The sequence below is a fragment of the Rhododendron vialii genome, chromosome 3a (assembly GCF_030253575.1).
Source record: "Rhododendron vialii isolate Sample 1 chromosome 3a, ASM3025357v1".
NCBI classification, from domain to species: domain Eukaryota; kingdom Viridiplantae; phylum Streptophyta; class Magnoliopsida; order Ericales; family Ericaceae; genus Rhododendron; species Rhododendron vialii.
In genome coordinates, this window is record NC_080559.1 from 12,580,290 (window position 1) to 12,602,803 (window position 22,514).

At 39.5% G+C, this 22,514-nt stretch overlaps 3 protein-coding genes across 3 annotated transcripts; 1 reads left to right on the plus strand and 2 right to left on the minus strand.

Moving 5' to 3' along the window:
- Positions 1 to 1,978: 1,978 nt before the first annotated feature.
- LOC131319491 (putative pentatricopeptide repeat-containing protein At3g23330) lies at positions 1,979 to 4,480 on the minus strand. The gene has a single exon (XM_058349752.1). It carries the CDS (start codon positions 4,282 to 4,284, stop codon positions 2,371 to 2,373), a length of 1,914 nt encoding a protein of 637 aa, XP_058205735.1. The 5' UTR covers positions 4,285 to 4,480; the 3' UTR covers positions 1,979 to 2,370.
- A 3,998-nt stretch (positions 4,481 to 8,478) lies between these two features.
- On the plus strand, positions 8,479 to 10,342 carry LOC131321114 (F-box protein CPR1-like). Its single transcript, XM_058352124.1, has one exon. The coding sequence runs from the start codon at positions 8,479 to 8,481 to the stop codon at positions 9,439 to 9,441; it is 963 nt and encodes a 320-aa protein (XP_058208107.1). The 3' UTR covers positions 9,442 to 10,342.
- Positions 10,343 to 18,209: 7,867 nt separating this feature from the next.
- On the minus strand, positions 18,210 to 21,311 carry LOC131318364 (pentatricopeptide repeat-containing protein At5g04780, mitochondrial). Its single transcript, XM_058348060.1, has one exon. It carries the CDS (start codon positions 21,225 to 21,227, stop codon positions 19,350 to 19,352), a length of 1,878 nt encoding a protein of 625 aa, XP_058204043.1. The 5' UTR covers positions 21,228 to 21,311; the 3' UTR covers positions 18,210 to 19,349.
- Between the last annotated feature and the right edge of the window lie 1,203 nt (positions 21,312 to 22,514).

The window sequence follows — 22,514 nt, forward strand, 5'->3', positions numbered from 1 at the left end:
CGACTTGTTATAAGCTCGGCACGGTTAGTTAGAAAACAAGTTGTGTTCAAGCTCAAGTTAGTAGTGATTTGGTTTATTTGCAAAGGCTCATTTTAAATAATGAGCCAAACTTGAACTCTTATATCAAGGCTAGAGCTGGGCTCAAGTTAGACTAGTTTTGAACGAGTCAAACTCGAATACTTCAAAGTTCGGCTTGGCTCAACTCATTTGCATACTAGTTGCAAATTTGTTTTGGTAACATTTTATTCCTTATCATTCTCGAGTTCATTAATGTGTTGTCTTGGGACTGAGATAGATGCGCAAACAAGTTGAATCAAGCCCAGATTTGCAATGTTCAAACTTAGCTCGTTTAGTAATACGAGGATAAAATTTAAAACGGTCTTGTTATTGTCAACCCATTAGGCTGACGATAAGTACACTAGAAGACAAATAAAACACATATTTCTGTGTACTTTTTATATTCTTTAATACACATTCACACACTTATTATTGTCAGCCCATTGAACGGATTTCAGAATTTTTCAATTTAAAATGCATATTACAATCCTTCAACCATTATCTCCCAACCGTTTCTTCCAATCACACATATTCATATGGTTATTCGGTTAAATAAGCCAAGTGGTTTTTTTTTTTTTGTCTTTATTCAAAAAAAATTCGCATTTGTTAGATTTTTGTCAATTTTTTGGGGATTATTGTTTTGTCATGACGAGAGGAATCTAAAAAGTAAAAAATTACAATCGAAATTCAATTTTTTTAATAAAGACAAAAATTGGCTTAATGACTTATATTTGTCTTTATTAAAAAAAAAGGTTTTGATCGTAATTTTTTACTTTTTAGATCCCTCTCGTCACGATGAAGCAATAATCCCAAAAAAATTGACGAAAAACTAACAAATGCAAAAAAAAATTGAATAAAGACAAAAAAATAAACCGCTTGGTTTTTTTTGCCAAACAACCCTACATGTCAAGGAATTTTACATCTCTGTACATATCTCATGGATCTTCAAGCAAACAAATGAGGCCATGTTTGATAAGTCTCCTAAGCCAAAGGGTTGGACTAGCAAGCTTGTGGGCCCCCCCAATCCCTGTTGGAAATTTTCTAAGGTGAATGAATTGGGGGCAATCGGAGGGTCTCTCGAGGCAACCGAAGAGTCCCTCCGAAGTTCATCTTATTTGGGCATTTCAGCAGTTAATATGTGACTGTTTTATCACCCCATGATGTGAGAAAGGAGACTTTGACCTGATTTTTTTTTGTTAGTTCTAAAATTTTAGTTAACCATCCATCATGTGGTCATTTCGGCACCCTTCCTTCAGGCAACTTCACTTTCGAATGTTGTCGCATACAAGTAGTGCAAAAAGTTGCAGGCAACTATTGACATGAAAAGCTCACTGTTATCTTCCAAAATAAATCAGTAGCTTAACATCATTTTGTTCAACAAGAGACGGACTGCAGTAGTCAAACGTCTATAATAATTCATCTGGGACGCAGTGTTCATAATGTAATTATCCCAATGTTTCGACAGACAGTATCTCAACAATTTAACAACTGGTATCTCGGATGCCTAATAGATCCTGAAACTCCAATAATCTCATGCATCATCAAAAGAACAGAAGAGCATTAGAAACCAGTGGGTTGTGTCTCGTGAATCAGTCTCTGCTGTACCTACCATTGTCCGGTCCGTTTCCTGGCTCTTTAGCGGGTAGGGTCTCCCGCATTCACAGAACCCATCACAGATCCATGCTCCGAACACAACCTCAATGGTCAAATAGACGCAATCAGAGTCCCAATCAGCAACCCAAAAGGACGTGGAGGGTCTAAGCAGGCTCCAAATCCTTTTTTTACTTCCTTTTGTCAGTAGGTTAAAGCAAGCCTGGAGTTTCTTAGAATCATAGAAACTTGTTGTTCATGTGCATCATCTAGTCTTATTTACCAGTAGTCTCCACACGAATTTTTCCAATGTTTAAAATGGTGTCACTATATTCAAAAGATAATATGCAAAACTGATGAACTTATGATAGTCCGTACAAACTCGGAGATTCCTCATGTCCCAAATAAGTGCCCCGCAACTATGGAGACCATAAGCAACTGCAAGCCTCTCGCTATGGAAACCAACAAGCAATTCTTTTTGCTCATCTTCCACATCTTGCAACTAGTGGAATGGATACCATGATCAATTGCAAGCTGCTTGCTATGGAAACCAACAGGCAATTGTTTTTGCTCATCTTCCAAACCTTGCAACGACATATCCACATCCATTGACTACCCAATTTCATGTAGCCTTCTGATTAGGTTGTTCATGTAATATAAAATTCAGCTTCTTGTGGATGAAACCCTATCTTCCATGACAAAAGTGTAGACTACATTCTTCAATTAAATCCAAGATTGGCCCGGGTGTTTCCTAACACCCCTATGTTTCATCAAAGCCCTCAATTTAGCCACCTCCTCCCATTTCTGATTGGTTGCACAAGTGTTCGATAACAAAATATAAGGCCCTGATTCTAATGGTTCAAGTTCAAGTAGTTTTTCAGAAACCCACTTTGCCATCTCAATATTTTTGTGAACTTGGCAGGAAGATAGAAATGCTTTCCAAACTGCACTCATATGAGAGATGTCATTCTTATAAATAAAATCTGTTATCATATCAAGGCGACCAGACCGACCAAAAAGATCTATCATACATGTAAAGTGCTCGACTGAAGCTTTGATGCCGTAACCTTCTTTCATTAAATTAAAATATTTGCAGCCTTCTTTGAGGAGACCCGCGTGACTGCATGCAGTTAAAACCCCTATGAAAGTCACTTCATTCGGTCTAATCCCCTCATTCAGCATCAACTCAAAAAGCCAAATAGTCTTATGCCCTTGCCCATGAGAAGCATAACAAGAGATGATTGAAGTCCATAACACAATATTTCGAACATTATTCAGTTTGAAAATTGACCAAGCATCATCTAACCTTCCACATTTCGCATACATGTCAATCATGGATGAACCCAAGAAAACATCTGATTTGTGCCCGATTTTAAGGATGTGGGCATGGATTTGTTGACCGAGCTCCAAAAGCCCAGCATTCCCGCATGCAGAAATTATGCTTGTGAGGGTGAAAATGTCCATCTCATTGCGTTTGTAAACCATAGTATAAAAAAGCTTGAAAGCATCTTCTAACCTACCATTTTGAATGTACCCAGTAACAAGTGAACTCCATGTAACAGATGCCGCAGATCTTTCATCACAATCAATCACGGAATTCTGTTTCGTTGGGGAATCAAGAGCAAGACCTTGGAAAACTGCTGACGCCTTCTCCATGAGTCCACATTTACAATACATATCAATGAGTGAATTCCTCACAAAACCATCGTTATGTATTCCAATCCTAAGGATCCGGCCATGGATTTGTCTCCCCAGCTCTAGAACAGACAAAGAAGAAACCAAGACCAATGAAATGGAGAAAGTAATTTGGTTCATTAAAGTTCCACTCTCCACCATCTGATAGAGAAGGTTTAATGCAGCTATTTCAAGACCATTTCGAGCATGGCCATCTATGATCGTATTCCACGTTGCAACATCTTTGAACGGCAACCATCTGAACAAGTCGAGAGACTTCTCCATTTCTCCAATACGTAAATATGCGCCTATCATTATATTCCATGACACAACATCTTTTGCCATGACTGATTCAAATAGTCCTTCTGCGTAATGAAAGACCCCACATTTTACGTAAAGATCCAGAATAGAGTTTCCCAGAGCAACATCCACATCAATCCCATTACGTAGCAGCCAACCATGAATCGCTTTACCCATCCAAAGGTCGTTCAAACTAGAACAGCACTTCAAAATGCTCGAAAAAGTGAATTGGTTAGGAACAACACCTTCTTGAAGCATCTCAGAAAACAGACCTAACGCCCCTCTAGAACACCCATTTCGAGCAAAGCCCGAAATCATAACGGTCCACGTTCGAACGTCTCTTTGGGGTATTTCGTCAAACAACTTGCGTGCATCACCCACGAGCCGTGACTTCATATAGAGACTCAAAAGATAACTTACTTCCCGTTGAAGAGAACCTTTCTTGATCAAATTGGAGTGAATGAAGTGGGTAGAGAGTTCGTTCCTCAAACCATTCGAGAAGTTGGAAGCTGATGGTAAAGAGTGAATTAAACAGTGAGGTCGGAAGCGGTAAAATTCGAAAAAACTAGTGTCGATGACATGTTTGGTGAGAAGGACAAAGAGGGAACGATTCACAATAGGATTAGTGGAAAACCATCCGTTTCTCATGTAGCTCCATATCATTGCTACCACATAATCCTGACGTTGCTTACCCAATTTGTGTTCATTTCCTTCTTTCACAATAGAATGTGAGACAGTTATAATTATAGCTCTCGAATTCCATCAGATGTCATCGTAGGGGCCAGCCCCTCTACACAATTGTTGGGACCGTAAAGAGCACATCCTCATCATACCCTTGGCGCCGCATTAGTTTTAAAAAAGCCAGTTTTCTTTCGACTCCTGACTCTTCGGGTAAGCTCACTCCCGTCTACGCGTAAGCTAGGTCCATGGGGTGAAACGCCTGTTGGAGGAGTTGCAGGATTATTACGAAATATGTGCAAATTGATTCGGAACAAGGGATTATAAGATTATTACGAAATGCGTGCAAACTGATCCGGGACATCGAACATAAGAACATTTTTTTTCTATTTAACCGTTTAATAAACATACAAACAGCACTGTAGCACTAGAGCAGCAACTTTACACATGTTTTTGGAACTTATAAAACAAAGAAGAAGAAAATTGCAAGAAAATAGTGTTCATAACATTTTAGTTTGGTTATTTTCGGTTCATTTCTTTTCTTTTCTTTGTTTTCCAAATAAAACTTAACAGCCTCTTTTTTTTTTTTTTTTGGTACGTAAGAAATTCAATTAACTAAAAAAACAAGGACCACACCAGAGTCATAACAAAGCTAAAGGAAAGAATAGCCTGAGATAAGTCCAAAGAGCACTAATTTAAAGCCAGCCTAAGAAGAATACTATCTTTAATCAAGAACTCCTGTAAGGAGATGGGGGTAATCCCTGCAATAATCAGCTCGTCGTTTTGTTCGGCTCCCAAGTGAGCAAGATGGTCGGCACATTGATTGGCATTGTGGTAAGTGTGGGATAACTTGGTGCCCGTGCGGTTTAGCACCCCATGAGCTTCAGTTATGATAATACTTTGAGCGTAATTACATCGATTGCCTTCATTGATGAGCTCAACGGCCACAAGAGAATCTGATTCGATAGTAACATTTGCCAAACTTTTCTCTAGGATAATAGTAAGCCCTCTATAAATTCCCCAGAGTTCCGCTTCAAGGCTAGAGTAGCAGACGAGCTTACCAAAGAACCTTAGGATCCAGTCACCCTTTAAGTCTTGAAATAATCCTCCAAAGCCTTATTTACCGTTAGATTCGTACCAGCAACCATCCGTGTTTAACTTGAATGAACCTGTACAAGGAGCAATCCAATTAGCACATTGTGAATGAGGCAGGCCATTCATGCGGAGGGATTTAAAGGCTTCCTCAATCTCACACGCATAAGAGTATATTAGCTTGGCACTAATTGAAACCGTCGAGTCCATATTATCGAAACTTTTTTTTATTACGGTCTTTCCAAATTTGCCAAAGACAAGTGATAAATAGAGTAGGCCAAGTTAATATTCCATCTATGCTCGCAGAATTTTTAAACTCTAGGTTCAAATGTAACCATTCGGATAAAGGTCTATCCCATTCCCTTCACATGCTATGGCCTAAAGTGATTGCATTCCAAAGCTCAACAGCTTTGGGGCAATCTCTGAATAAGTGATCTATGTCTTCGGGGAGATTGTTACATCTCGGGCACAAATCCGAGATAGCAATTCCTCTTCTGGCACGGAGCTTGTTAGTGGGTAATTTTTGAAGGAGGATAAGCCAGATAAAAGTTCTGAATTTAGCAGGTAATTTTAGTTTCCAAAACCATTTCCACCCCTTTACATCTGCTTCGTCTTTGTTAATCATATTATAAGCAGCCGCAACTGAAAAATTCCCACTAGGGGAACCCACCCAGGTGGGATGATCAGGCACGTTAGGAGCCAAAGGGAGTTTGATTCTTGAAATGGAATCAATCACACCTTGGTCCACTAAAGGGAAAAGCATATCCAGATTCCATCTACCATGCTCAATAAGCTCCACAACTTTGGCATTAGAATTGGTGTGATTACCCGGATACAAGAGAGCCAAAGGAGTTTCCCCACACCACCAATCCTTCCACATATCCACAGATTTACCATCCCCAATGACCCATTTCAGGCCCTTGGAAATAACAGATTGGGAATCCACAATGCTTCTCCAAATGTGAGAGGCAGGCCTTTTTCTAGGCCAAGAAAAGAAATCATGATCTTTCAGGTATTTATCTCTCAGAATAGTAGCCCAAAGACTCTTTACCGTTCACTTTCCACCCCAGTTTAGCAAGAAGGGCCATATTCTGCTTTCTAGCAGGTTTAATGCCCAAAGTCTTTACTTTTACACACTTTTTCCCAATTAACCAAGTGCATGGTGAGAAATGATAGAGATAAGAAAGCAGAGTCATTTCTCATATAATCCTATCATTTTTGGAGGGATTGGGTGAGAACGGAAAATGTCCAACCAATTTATTTTTTTACTTTTCACTCTATTTCTCCCTAAAACGCTGCTCAATCCAAATGAGTGATGTCATACGAAATCATACTATTCACTTTTTTTTCCCGTAAAATCCCTCCATCTCTCATCCAAAGACGCTGTAATGCACACACCCTTCGACCAATAGAGTTTAGACCCGTTCAATGCATGTAAACGATTCGTCACGCAATTTTGTTCAAAGTCGTGGTCTAAAGGTTTGAACTCGTGACCTTGATGTAATTTTTTTTTGCTAATATTAGTATACATTAACGGAGTTAGTGAAAGTGTTAGAGTAAGCATAAAAGAGTACAGATGTTATTTACAATCCTAGCCCCTAAAAACCGTTCCTCGTGAAATTCAAACTTAGTCACCACTAGAGGGAGGGGAGATGAGTTACCAACTTCAACTTCACCGGTGGTTCTCGACCTTTGATGTAAATAGTCGGCCAAGTATGCCCCCAATTTCCGAGTTTTTGGCCGAAATGGCCATAAATTGTAATCAAATTGGGAGAATACTCATCTTTTTAAGCGTTTTGTAAAAATATGTCATCGCTCCTTTTCAAGAGGCGTTATAGAGGTTAGGCCCCACGTGGCCGCCACGTAGATAGCTCCTTTTGAAAAGAAGCTAAATTTAAACCCTAATTGCTCTTTTTGAAAAGGAACTATCATTCGAACCCTAATAGCCTTTTGAAAAGGAGCTATAATTTTAACTAGTAGCGCCTTTTGAAAAGGAGCTATATATAATCCTGACCCCAAAAACACCGACGTTAGTTATCTCAATTTTTGAAACACAAAGTGTGAGAATTTGTAGTATTATCCAAATAAATAAACTGGCCATAAAGATATTAAAAAATTTCACGATTGTATTAAAAAATTAGAATTATTTTTAATTTGGAAAAGATTGGATATAAAAGAGTTGAGTGATATGATATAGAAATTTCCGAATTAACTTCTCCGAGAAACGAGAGAGGAAGAGTCCGAATTCGTGATTTAAATGTGGTACATAGTTAGAGGGATGAGTGGTTGATTATTAGTTGTTTGTTGATTATGTAATTTGTTTACAAATATGTATGATGAGATATACTAGCTAGTGTGTGAGAGAAACCCTAGAGAGAGGGAGAAGAGTTAGAGAGAGAAACCCACTACATGGGTTTGTTCTTACAGAGTGACATATATTGTTGTAGTATGATTGTTTGTGAGTACTATTAATTTTTCTCTCCCATGATTACCAAGTGAATGAATTTACTCTCTCTTGAATTTGCTTTCTCTTAAACCTCACCTAAGTACTTAAACTTATTGAACAAATTCAACTAGTGAAACACGTCTGGATAAATAATTGATTAACATAAAAGACTTATATGATGTACCCCTCATGAAATTAATTGACATAATTTTTTTAAAAAAACAATACATTAAAGCATTATAACTGATAATACGGGTTTCTAAAAGAGTTATAGTTCCTATTCAAAAAGAGCTAAAGGAGCTATAGTTTCACCCAACATGATTCCTGACAGATTCCTGGCATGGTTTGTTTTATTGAATTTGATAGGAGGAGAAAGAGAAATATCAGATAGGAGGAGAAAAGGGAATGATTTGATTAAAGTCTGAGTTTTTAACCTATCGCTCCTTTCCAAAAGTTTAACCTATAACTCATTTTCAAAAGGAGCTATAATACTTACAACACGCATTTGTAAAAGGCTTTATAAATCTTACTTGGACTCTTTGCCACGTAGGAAACCTACAACGCCCTTTTGAAAAAGAACGATGACATATTTTTACAAAACGTTTAGAAAGATGGGTATTCTCTCAATTTTATTACAATTTATGGCCGCCAAAATCTCCCCAATTTCCTATATCATCAATCCCCACCGGCGACGTTCAAAACAAAACCCAACCTGCGCCACCTCTCTCTCTCTCTCTCAACCATGTGCGACTACTTTCCCGAAGAAGTGCTGGTTCGCCAGACTCCCAGTAAAATCCCTGCTCCGATTCCTCTCCGTCTCAAAACCATGGCGCTCCCTCATCTCCAGCCCCAACTTCATCGCCACCCACCTCACTCACTGCACCGCCAACAATAACCCCCTTTTCCTCTTACTCCGCCACTGCTCTCTCAACCCCAACCAAGAACACTTCTCCTTGCGCTTCGACGACAACACCTTCAACCCCTACACCCCCTTCAACTCCCAATACTTCTTCAGGGTCGTCGGTACATGCAACGGCTTGCTTTGTCTCTCCGACGATTGGTTCGGCGATAAGCACCGCGTAATCCTCTGGAACCCCTTGATTCAAAGGTACGTGACCCTTCCCGCGCCCAATTTCACCGTCCGTGCTTTTGGTCCTTACCAGTCTTTTCCAGGGTTGGGGGTCGATTCCCTCACCAACGATTACAAGGTAGTCCGTGTTGTTTACCCTCACAAGCTAGATATGTTACATTGCCAAATTTCTCCTCCTAAGGTTGAGGTTTATTCCCTTAGGACCCGTTCTTGGAAACCCATTACCGCTAGTGTTCCTTCTTGTAATATGGTTGAGTTCTTTTGGCGACAAGTATTTGTGAATGGGGCTGCACATTGGATCGGATATAATCGCCGCCAAGGGGAGGGTAAAACCCATAATGTGATTTTGTGTTTTGGTATGGGGAATGAGGCGTTTGGGAAGATGGGTCTTCCGGAAGCAGTGGTTTCCATGTTTCCGTTGTTTTTGGGTCTCCATGCAGTACACAATACGATCTCTGTGGATTTCTATGACAAGATGGCAACTTGTACGCGTTTCTCATCGTGGGTTATGTGAGAATATGGTGTGGTGGGGTCATGGACTAAGTTCTACATTGTTGATATGCCGGATGGTATACTGAATGTTTTTGGTTTTAGGCAGAGTGGTGAGTTGCTGATGGCTGGGAGGGGTGGAGACTTTGTTTCTTATCACTGCGGGAGCAAGCGTGTTGAGAAACTTGGGATGCGTACCGTCAAAGGCTCAATTTATGCCGAGAGTTACGTGGAGAGCCTTGTTTTGCTCGAAGGTATGAATGGGGACTTTCAAGGGCAATGTAGCCTTGTTGATTCACTTGAAGATTCTCACGGGGGACAAAAGGAGGAAGTGGATGAAGAAACACTTGAAAGGGCCTTCAACAGGAATTTTCTGTCTGCAGCTGCTTTTGTGACTGGTAGCCTATTGGAGTTCCTAATTAGGAATTAGGAACAATTTAGTTTTGAGGTCAGAGAAATCCCTACCCTAAAGGGCAAAGCAACTTGATTGAGAATGAGCGGGCCTAGCTTCTTTCAGTTGCTTGCATCCGAATGCTGGAAGGGACGAATAGAGATCAGGTTCTGGACTGAAAGTAGTAGTGGTAAGCTAAGTCTGATTTTCATGATCTTTGCAATGGGAATGTTGTTTTTTGGAGTTTCTTGTCGGACAGAGGAGTGGGCATCGGCGCAATGACTACTTGCCTAGGTTGGTACATAGTGAAGAGTGGAGTCTTGTGATGATTAGCTAATGTCCTTTTTGATTGCTAGTTGTAGTCTCAAGTAGATGGGCCTTCTCCCACGAAGGTTTGATCAACTGTAAAATATCGGGTTACCTTCATATGCTCCTTGCTTGCTATGCTGTAGCTGTTCTTTGTCCTTTTTCTTTACGAAACATTCTCTTTGGTTACTCTTCAGTCTCATGTTTATGAATGAACATAGTTCTATGTTACATGGAGTGTGGATCGTTGCGGTACGAGGAATGGAAGCAGGAACGTGCTACACATCATGCATTAAATTTTACTGTAGGGGTAGGCTTCTATGGATTGTCATACTGGAGCATATAAGCATTCTTGTTTCAAGTGATAATCCATGGATAATAGTTATTGCCTAGTTATTAATGTAAAACATATAAAACATGTTAGTAGAAGTATTATGAACCTTTTTCATATAATGTGTCTTGCTAAAGGTCTAATCTCTCTGGTTCCTAAGAAGAAAACTTCTGAATTACTGTTACAAAACATTGGTGGACCAGATACCGGATTATGCATTTCAAAATGTAATTCCTAAGGTTATAGCATTCTTTGGTGACATAGATCTTGTATTCGATATATCAGTTTGTATGTGCACACACGCTCGTGTGTGTGCATCCATGTACTTTTGCATTCAAGTCGAGTTGATAGCATGATCTCCAATCTAAATCTTTCTGTTCTCGTAGAGCTGTTACAGTTTTTTTACTCCAATCTGTCTCCGTCCATGCCATGTTTTGAAATCAAGATGAAAGATGACTGCATTGCGTTAACATTTGTCCTAGTGCCTAAAGTTTCCATTTTGAGTACACTGATCAATAAAATTCTTCAAGTTCAGAAAAATAAATAAATAAATAAATAAATCCCCTCTTGGTAAAACTTTGTAGTGCTGAATTTTGGATGTCTGTCCGTCAATGCTTATCCTTGAGAGATGTTTTGGTTTTCTATCGGACGTTGGTGTGATCTGATGTATTTGTTGTAGAGGTTTAACATTTGAATTTTTATGGGAATGGATTGGCATCTTTTTAACCTAAGAGACTAGCTGGAGATGTGAATGATTGCTTAGTGTATACCTACTACGTATCATGGAAAATATGACAAGATGATAAAAAATTCCCGGAGAGTATAAGACTATTTCAATTTATCTTCTTTTTTACCGAGACTCCTGAAGCGCTATTTCATTGCTCTCTCCGGCCCAAAATTTCTACAGAGAATATTATTCTTTGCAAGGATGAATGAAGTTTCCAAATGATCGTGCTTAATAAATTCTGCAATGTAATCAGCTTCTGATCCTATTAACTCCATATGAAAGGTCTTCCATCCTTTAGGGAAAGAAATCCGGCAGTTTCGTATACCTCATAAACTTCAAATTATGTTTTTTTCTGGAAGTTGGTTCATCGTATAATTCCAGTTAAAGTGAATCTAAAGACTTGTGGCTTGGATGTTGATGTTCTGTGTCCTAGGTGTGGGTTGGTGGAGGAAACCGTGGAGCATTTTGTTTTTGAAAGTGAGCTGTCTGAACACGTTTGGAACTGGAAGTGGTCAAATTTGGGTATTGACTTTACTTGTCGAACTCGTGTTCCAGTTACTGATTGGTTTTGTGACTGGTTTAGAAATGCTGGAAGTGATGAGGTGTTGCAAGAATCGGTTAGTGTTTGGGCTTTGTGGCTCCGTAGGAATGATCTTTCGAAAATGTTATTAATCATCCGCTGAAACTCTCGCTTTGTATGAGGCTCTTTGCTCTCAGATTCATGAATCCTACAGCCGAGCCAAGTTGTTCGATTCTGTGGATTGTGAGAACTGAGAAGGAAGTGTTTCAGCCAGGCCATCTCCGTCAACATGATCACCATTCCATTACCTAGTCTAATGATCGTGATCAGACTAAAGTAGTGATTGATGGGGCATGCTGCAAAGATTGTCTCCAAGCAGCTATGGCTTGGGTAGTAGCTTTTGATGCTAACAATAGCAGAGTTGCAAATCGGTCCTGTTTTGTTTCGTCCTGCTTGGCGGCCATGGCAGAAGTAAAGGGATGTTCTGATGCGTTGTTATGGTATAAGATCTCCAAGTATGCAAATGTGCTCATTTCGACGGACAGTATTTTGTTGGTCCAATATCTTCTAGAGAGAGTTTGCACTGAAAATATGGTCAGCTTGTAATAGTTTTAAGTTAAGGTTACAATTAGTAAAGTGGATACAGCCATGGTTAAGGAGGCTCACTGAGCAATTTTTCACTCATGCACCTGAATAGATCATTCCACCCTCGAGGAAGAACGAATTGAAAATCTGAAAAAAATGAAGCCCCAGTTCGACCCCAATACATTTCTACCAAGTACCGGTACGTCTAAATTCCAGAAATGTTAGACCCATATTAACAAGCAATTCTGCACCCAAAACGTCAAATTTTGTCAACCTCAACAGTATAACTGGCCCATATAAACAAGCAAAATGAATGAATGTGTGCGAAAAACAAAAGTGTTAGGGTACACTAAAGGTGGAAAAAGTGTTAGGGTACACAAAAGGTGGATCATTCATGTGTCTTTCATGTACCGTATCAGTCCTCATGTAGAAAAGCAAACGATTAGTCATAACAACAAAAAACTCTTATCATCAAACAAAACAGCTTTATCAAATTGTGTGTCCTCAGCTCAACACCAAATCAACCAAAACAGGGATTGCCCCTTACAACACCCAGAACGGAAAACAAGTATTGATGATATTACCTGACAAAGAAACTAGAGGGATAAAGGGAGAAGAGTGAAAGACATTAGTGGGAAAGCATCTATTTCCAATGTAGCTCCATTTTATTCCCATTTCATTGCTACCTGATTTTGTTTTTTTAATTCCTCTCGCCGAGACGAACCAATAATATGTAAAAGTTAGGCGCAAAATTACGGCAAAATATATTGAATAAGGACGAAACAAAAATCAAGTACTATTAGCAGAAACAGGGCCTTACCAATTTGGGTATGTTTCCTTCTGTCTTAACAGCATCTCAGAAGCGTGTATAACAAAGCTCTAAAATTTTCTGTACTGAACTCATGCTCATCAGATTTCATTAGATATCAACTTTGGGGAGCTTGAATTACATACAGCCCTTTGGATAGGGAGAAATGATGAAGAGGAGTCATTTTTCAAGAAAAAGGATCAATTACAAAAAATCGATTTTTGTACTTCTCTCATTTTTCTCACCAAAATGCATAATCCAAATGAGTAATTGGATAAGAAATCATAACCACCACTCCATCCAAAGGGACTGTTAAGGCGTTTGGAACTTGAGCAAAAGAAAGAACAAGAAAAGGAAATTTTGAGAAAAGTGAAACAAGATCCATTGTGTTTAATTCTTTGTTTTATTATTTTCCTCCCAGAGAAATTAATTTTTTTTTCCCTTTTTTTCTCTTCTTTTTCGTAGGTTGCAAACTAACCCTAGAATTAATGACTTTTGATGTTTAACAACAAGATGATCATAAATAATGTCCCGCTTCTTGACCTATCTTCTTTCACCTCAACAAATATTGGTGCAAATTTTCTTTAAAAAATCCTGAGAAGAAATATCTTTTCTTTAAAAAAAAAGATTCTTCGTGCAATCTAATATATTGAAAATACTTTTAAACGGACGACATGACACGAGTTGCTCTTCGCAATTGTTTTCCCAATGGATAATTATCCGATGCAAGCATCAATTTAATTTTGGATTGATGGAGTAAAATTATCTCTCTCTTTTTTAAGAAGTTTTTCTCTCCTTTTTTTTTTGCCAAGACGATAGGAATTTTATTTATAACAACGCAATCAAAAACATCAAATAAGAAGATTATCTCGCCCTCAAAAGCTCAAATAACCAATCACGAGGTCTAACTTCCCAAGCCTTCAAACCAGGACCTCGCAAACCATAATTAGCCAGCTTGTCCGCTACAGTGTTAGCAGAACGCCGAACAAACTGAAATCGACACTTGCCCACCTGCAATGCCAAACGTTTGATTAACTTCTACATCAACCGGGCAACACACCTCATTCACAAAACTTGCCACCAGCCGAGAATCCCCTTCTACACTTCTACAACAATATCATTCAATCCCAAACACTCCGCAAACTCCACCGTTGCACGCCACGCCCCTGCTTCCGCATGTAGGGCTAACCTCATCGAACCCAAATGAACAGCCAAGAAACGCCACCCCGCATCCTTGATTACCATTCCTCCACCTGCTCTACCTTGAGCCTCACAACTCTCATACGAGCTCCCGGTGGTTCATGCATCTGACCATAAACTAGAGCCACTTTTGATTCTGCAATATATTGTTCATTAATCACTCCCCAGACCCGAATTGTGGGTCCAACTACCATGCCCCAAGGCGGTATCAGGGCATGATGCCCCAAAGTTTTATTGAAAATAACGTAAATGGGTAGTGCCAGACAACAATTGAAGTTCTTTGGTTTAAATTCGAAAATGAAAGACCCTTTTTCTGGTGTTCTACTTAACTTTTAAAAAAATAAATTGGTTTCGTCCTTTTTTGAATTTTTTTTGCTTGTTAATTTTGCGTCAAATCTTTGTGGATTATTGATTCATGAATTCCAAAAGTAAAACCACATTTCTTTTTGAGGGTGGTTTTGATCTAAGGGCTTAGATTATTCTAAAATCTAATCTAAAGGTCCATATTTGATAGATCATCATAGAAAAATTGCCACTTCCCACGTCCTCCGAAAAATTTTCCCCTCACCCATAAAACTTGTCACTTTCATATTGCAAACCCTACGAATTCCTATACAGGTACTATAATTGCTTTTCCCGAACGCTTTTCCCCTTTACGATCAAAATCTTTTTTTTTTTTTGAATAAAGATAAAAAAAAATTGGCTTATTTTTCATCTGTATTCAAAAATTTTGGATTTTGATCGTAATTTTGTACTTTTTAGGTTCCTTTCGTCATAACGAAGCAATAATTCTCAAAAAATTGACGAAAAACTAACAAATACAAATTGTTTTTGAACAAGGACAAAAAATTGACGAAAAACTAACAAATACGAATTTTGCACCTACTAAATACGGCTTCCAAATCTGCGAGGTGATCCTTCCGTTCTTTGGCTTTATCACCAAGTCATTAACGCAATCCTCAATTATGCGATGCATCAAGTCGTAGAATATTGCGGTCGTCGCGGGCTGATAGGTTGGCGCCGCATTTTTCAACCCAAAGGGAATGACGAAATAGTAGAAGTTGCCCAGCAGGGTTCTGAACGTTGTTTTCTCCGCGTCTTTTTGTGCTATCTTTATTTGATTGTACCCGTATGAAGTCACATCTTTCTGACGCGATATATTTTACCGAGATGGGCGAAGCTGCCCAGGCGGTCACTTCGAGGCCACGCGGGGTAAAAATCCCAAAGTGGGAAGATATCAAGAACGAGAAAGAAGACCCCCAGGAGAGGGACCCAGAGCTCGCGCCGGAATGCATGCAGGACGAGCCTAAGCGGCAATAAGAACCGCTAGAAGAAGTTAGTCTAGACAAAAGAGAGGCCCTCCAAGGCCAGTCTTTATCAGTAAGGCCTGGACGAGTATTTCAGGGGAAAGCTAATCACGTTATTACGCGAGAACGCGGAAGTCTTCGCATGGCACTATGAGGAAATGCCAGACCTAGACCCCTCGCTCGTAACACAGTCTTTCCTAATTCAAAGCCAGCAAAGCCGTCTCAGAAGAAATATCATCCAAACTTAGAGGGAAAGATCAAAGATAAGGTTGAGAAACTGTAGAAGGCAGGTTTCATCAGGCCAATACAGTACCCAGAGTGGCTCGTAAACATTGTGCCGGTCAAGAAGAAGAATGGGCAAATCAGAGCCTGCGTCGATTTTCACAACCTTAACAAGGCCTGCCCAAGTATGAATTTTTAGGGTCTCCCTAGCACTCGAACCAACACTAGCAAGTGAGCATTTTTCTTTCATGTAAAATGTTCTATGTAGAATTTTCATGTGAGTTATCTTACCATGAACCATCAGATTATTTCAATTGCAAAGTTAAGAAATATCTGGATTTTCTGCAAGATGCCGGCTGTTTTATTATCCGTGTCGATATGATAACAATCTGTTCAACGATGCCAGAAGAAAACTCGATCGGCTTGATTTTTATCTAGGAGTTTTGGCGAAGATCCTCAATATTGAAAGATGCCATTTTGAAAGTGTAGAGTTGAAGGTTAAAGTTGGACGATGTTACCATTCATTTGTTACCATTGTTTTGTTGTATCACATGCTTAATGTTGAGCGATTCTATGACATGTTATTCTTACTATGGCCTTATTAGTAGTTATGTGAATCCCATATGATGTGTTTGTGGTGGTGTTGAAAAGGGTTGATAGGACAGTAATATTGGGTAAATGTAGGAAAGCCACAACAATATCAGTTTGGTATAGCCGGTTCTGGGGAATTTATTTTGATCTTTCTTCTTAGGCGGCAGAATCATTTTTTTTCTTGATGTTCATATCTAAGGCGGTGTGTCTGTTTTTTTACTTTGTTGTTGTCTGTCTTTCTTTATTTCCAGCTTATTTATAATTCTGGATAGTTACAAACTCCCTATTACGTCGCGCCGTGCCCGAAGGCACAGACAATTTCTAGTACTTTTACAACTCCCTATTACGGTCTAGTTACTAGCTTTGCGGTTTTTACCGCTGCTCCTAGGTCACCTGTGCTTAGTGTTTTCCTTCGGTGATGGTTTTGATGTAGGTTCCCTTTCTCTGTAATAGGATGGATTCGCTGTATTTAGCCTATTTTGACTGTTAATGATATGGGCTTTCGATAAAAAAAAAAAAAAAGCAGGCGATGAAGCATGGAGAGAGAAAGAGAGGCTTCAATGTTGTCAGGCGCTACCCATTTATGTTATTTTCAATCCAATGGTTGAGATGAGGCTTCAAAGATCGAACGGCTTTTAGAATGGAAGTACAACTTTGGGTAATCATGCCCCCAAACCGCCTTGGGGCATGGTAGCTGGACCCCAGAATTGTTTGCCCACGCACCATCAACATTTATTTTCACACTCCCCCGAGAAGGCGGTTCCCATTTCAGGCTGCCTGTATGAAGACCTACTCACGTTACCCCCGCTTTTCACTGCCTCCCCACTGTCCATGGCCTGAATAAATTCCAATGCATCCTTTACTGCCAACACCACCGCATTCTGGCCTTCAACCGATCGCCCATCAAATATTTTCTCGTTAGGACACTTCAAAATTCTCCACAATATCAACACTGCCGAAGTAATAACCTGCCTATTTTCATATCCCTTCCATCTCTCAATCAACTTATCGAACCAAACCAATAACGACCTCATTACCGTTAGAAGGTGGGATGATCCCAATCGGAGACAGCCTCCACATAATCTGAGCAGATCTGGATGTTATGAAATTATAGCAGAATTCTAAAATCTAAATTCCAGATCTGCATTCACTAGTGTGGCTGACATATCCGACTTCAATTTGTTTTTTTTTATGCACTAGAAATCTAAAATTGGTCGGCCCATTCAAATCATGTACTAAAACTCAAAATTTTGGGGCTTTCTAAAAAGGAAACTCAACCTCCACCACTTTTTTCAGCTTCCTCCAGTAATGCATAAAGATAGACTAACCTCCACCACTTTTTTCAGCTTCCTCCAGTCATGCATAAAGATAGACTACCAAAAATCAATTCTTTTATTGCACTGGAAAAAAACACGGAAAATATGTATAAGAACACTTACAAGTTCTATTACTCCAAACACAGAAAAATTCATTAGGTTGTGCAGGCATTATTTGAATGAGAAGTCTTTTAAGTGCGACAAGAGGCATAATCTAGAATGTCTTAGTATTATGCTTTAACTACTTTAGAATTCGATTGGTCCAAACAATAAGATAACTTCGAATTTGATAAAACCTTATTAGTTAGGGATCAAACAACTATTTACCTATCCATCTTGGTTTGCATATATGTTGCAGTAAGGAAATACGGTTGTGAAATCTTTTTTTCATTTTTCCTTTTAATCGTTGTGCATAGCACGGGTTCATGCTAGTGTTTCGCAAAGAAAACAGGACAAAGAACAGCTACAACATACCAAGCAAAGAGCATGTGAAGATAACCCAGTAATATACTATAATTTAGAATAAAAAAAGGACATTAACTAATTGACGAGACTCCATTCTGTAAAATATACCAACCTGGGCAAGCAGTCCTTGCGGCAACCAGTCCACTAGCAAACTCCAAAAAACAACATTCCCACTGCAATGGTTATGAAAATCAGACTTACCACTGCTACTTTCATGTCTCTGACCACAAAAACTGAACCGAGCTTAATTCCCAAGCCTAATCAGGAACTCCATCAGGCTACCAGTTACAAAAGCAGATGCAAACAGAAAATTCCTCCAGAGGGCCCTTTCAAGTGTTTCCTCATCCACTTCCTCCTTTTGTCCCCCATGAGAATCTCCAAGTGAATCAACGTGACTATATTGCCCTTGAAAGTCCCCATTCGTACCGTAGAGCAAAACAAGGCTCTCCACATAACTCTCAGCATAATTCGAGAATTTGACGGCTCGCATCCCAGGTTTCTCAACGCGCTTGCTCCCACAGTGATATGAAACAAAGTCTCCACCCCTCGTAGCCATCAGCAACTAACCACTCTGCCTAAGACCAAAAACAGTCGGTATCCAATCCAGCATATCGATAATGTACAGCTTAGTCCACGACTCCACCACACCGTATTCGCTCATAACCCAGGACGACAAGAAACGCGTAAAAGTTGCCCTCATTGACTCATAACCCAGGACGACAAGAAACATGTAAAAGTTGCCCTCTTGTCGATGAATTCCACAGAGATCGTATCTTGTACTACACGGAGACCCAAATCCAACGGAGACACTGAACAGATCAGTACATTATGTTAGATACTCCTTTTATGTAGTACTGGGGAATGATAGATACTCCTTTTATCTAGTAATTCTCAGGTAAGATGAAGGCTCAAAGAGAGCCCCATTAATACATTATGTTATTTCTCAGGGCTAAATAAAATCCTCAGGTAACACCAAACAGATCACATTGCATCTGACAAGGATCTGTCTCCGATTTCAGAAAATGGGCTGGTGACCAACGAAACTAATTCTCAAAAATCTTTTGGTTAGATGCGAGGGGAGAATCCTCGAGTCAACAATGGAGTATCTAACCAATAAGCAAAGCACAAAACATCATAAAGCATAAGCCATTGAACAGCATTCCATCACCAAAACTCCCCGCAGGAACAAAATCCATTCTTGAAATGGTGAAAGCGGTTTGTGTCCCTCACGGTGATTTCCCTTCCTGTAATGTTCGATGCAAGCTTCATAAAGGAATGGCAGTCCCCACATATTCTGAGATTCTTCATGATTCTAATAGGGACATTTGGAGGCAAACTCATCAATCCATACGTGAGGGCTAGCTTCTCACTATGGTGCCTCAATAGTTCTTGCTTTCTCAATTCTTCCACATCATGGAGGTCGTGTTTGGTATCAACCCTATAGTCCAGCTTTTCCATCTCCTGCAGCAAATCTTCCAACCTCGAACAAATCTCAACAATTCTAGGATGGCTTCTTTCCCCTACATTGAATGTGTGAACCTGGTCTTTGACTTCAATCCAACTCTTTCCTCTCTCCTTCTTTGCCTCACTTTCTTTGAGAAACTTCCTTGCCCTTATGACTTCTGCCCATCGTTTCTTAGCTGCATAGGTGTCAGAAAGCAAGACATGGTTTCCTGCATTATCAGGTTCAATCTCAAACAAATGAGTAGCAGCTACTTCAGCCACCTTAATGTTTCCATGGACTCTGCATGAGGCCAAAAGCGAACCCCACATGGATGCAGTAGCCTCAAATGGCATTTTGTCCATCAAACCCTTAGCTTCATGAATAAGTCCCGCCCGACCGAGAACATCAACCATGCATGAGTAGTGGAAAACATTAGGTGACAAATTATGCTCTTTCGCCATTAGTTCAAAGTACCTCCTACCCTTTTCAACCAAACCTTTATGGGCACAAGCGGATAACATGGCAACATAAGTAACTTCATTTGGGCACATACCCATCTGCTGCATTTTCTCGAATGAGATCATAGCCTCCATTGAGCGAGCATGTCTAGAAAACCCCGAAATCATTGTGTTCCATACAACCACATTCTTATCTTCTACACTTGAAAACACGATATAAGCTTCCTCAACGATTCCGCATCTGGCATACATGTCTATGAGAGTGGAAGCCACAAATATGTTTGAATCAAAACCACATTTCAGTATTGTAGCATGCATCTGCTTCCCCTCAATCAGAGCAGCTAAACCTGCACAAGCAGAGAGAGCAGAAGACATCGTAAACTGGTTATCTTCAACCCCCATTTTTTGAGATTCTCGGAACAACTTCAAAGCCTCCTCATAAAGCTCATTTTGCACGTACCCTACGATCATCGAACTCCACGTGACATCACTCCTCTCCGGCATGCTCTCAAAAACCTGGCACGCATCCCCAGTAAAACCACTTCTCGCGTAAACGCCAAGCAACGCTGTGCCCACAAACGCATTCGAATGAGTCGCTGTCTTCAGAGCAAAAGCATGCAATTGTTTGCACTCAAACATAGCCAATTTCGCAGCACAAGCGCAAAGAACGCCCGCGACGGTGAATCCATCAACCTCTGCTCCTTCCCTTTGCATCTGCTTAAAAAGACCAACAGCCTCTTCTTTATCCCCTATTCGGGTGTACGAACCAATCATGGTACTCCACGAAACTGAACTTCTCACAGGCATTTCATCAAACACGATTCGAGCAACATCAACAAACCCACATTTGGAATACATGTTAATCAACATATTTGATGTCAATGTGTCTGTTTGTAATCCAAAGCGAACAATCCGGCCATGGCAAGCCTTCCCTTCCAAGGGTTCCCTCTTTCTTGCACATCTCTGTAACAGTTCTTGCAAAATTGACAATTGGGTCTCGGTTGGACCGACCAAGAAAAGGTCTTGAGAGGCAGAAAACTTTCTGTATTGCTGCGGATTATTGAAAGGACCATGGCTGAGAATAGGGTATCCCCTCAACGCTTTCATGTCATCGTTCAAACTAATCTTACAACCATGCATTTCCCAAACCACTGCTCATTGCTAGTTTTGGGGATACCAAAGCGGGTGAATGTTTTCTGTGGTACACCAAAAATGTTTTATCCTATATGTAGGTATTCCAAAAGTGAGTTGTTGGTAAATATTTCAAATATAGTGGTAAGTATTCTAGAGCTGTGCTACTTCTATATGCAAGGGTGAGTATTCCGACATAGTGATAAGTATTCCAGATAATATTGGTAAAATACTTACTACTATACCAGAATTTTTACCACTTTCACGTGAAATATTTTACCATTATATCTAGATTACTTACCACTGTATTACTTTTGATACCGTGCACCAAAACATTTTGGTATAACATAGACCGACTCCAAGTGGGTAAGTGCAACTTTGATAGATTTGGAAAGAAAAGAAAATATTGTATTTTGTATCCTTGTGATTTGGATGAGATACTACAAAAGCGGGTGTCGGAGTGATTTCAAAATTGGGATTTTGAGAAGAAGGGAAAAAATCTTGTTAGAAATAACTTATTTTGATTATATTTTATGACAAAATTGATTTCTTAAAATGCTTGGTTAAAATCCTCTTACAAAATCTCTATTGAAAGGGTAAAAGTCTTAATATATGTTCACCCATAAAAAGAAAGAAATCCTTGTTTGTGTGTGGCCAAAATAATATTTGTGTACAGTTTGTGTACAAATTCTTTTTGAAAGAAAAGTCTCCTGGCCTCATTTATTTTACCTTGTTCATAATAAAAGAACTCTTTTTAAAATCAGTTTTTGGCCTATGTGCATACATACATGTAGTCAAAACCCATTTGGCCCAAAAGTAAAAAAAAACTTGCACAGTGAACATCTTTAATATGGTCGACCAATTTCTTCATTTTAGTCTGAAGTATTTTCTTCCATTGTTGACTTGAGAGCTTGGGAGTTAATACTCGACGTTGAAAATACGGCTCAACATTTCTCTACTGCATTCAAGGAAAGACAATATCTGTGCATGTGTAGATTTTATGGCTCAGCGATCACTGGAAATAAATGAAGATCAAAATCAGCAGAAATGAGATTTGCATCTCAACGGACAAATTTCAACGGTCCAAATATTCAAGCTATATAATGGAAGAGGTTCATCAGTTGCGAGACATAGAACCTCCAAGCTATAACAAAGAAAATACACAGAGCATTACAAGAGCAATTTTCACTCTCTCCTACACTTCATTTTTCATACAATTACTTTGAGAGATTTGCAAGCAAATTGTTATATCTACTCTTAGAGGAGTGTTTTAATTGTGAGCTACAAATCTTATTA

Coding starts and splice junctions, on each gene's coding strand:
- LOC131319491 (XM_058349752.1), bottom strand. CDS start 4,284: ATGATATGGAGCTACATGAGAAACGGATGGTTTTCCACTAATCCTATT.
- LOC131321114 (XM_058352124.1), top strand. CDS start 8,479: ATGGCCGCCAAAATCTCCCCAATTTCCTATATCATCAATCCCCACCGG.
- LOC131318364 (XM_058348060.1), bottom strand. CDS start 21,227: ATGCATGGTTGTAAGATTAGTTTGAACGATGACATGAAAGCGTTGAGG.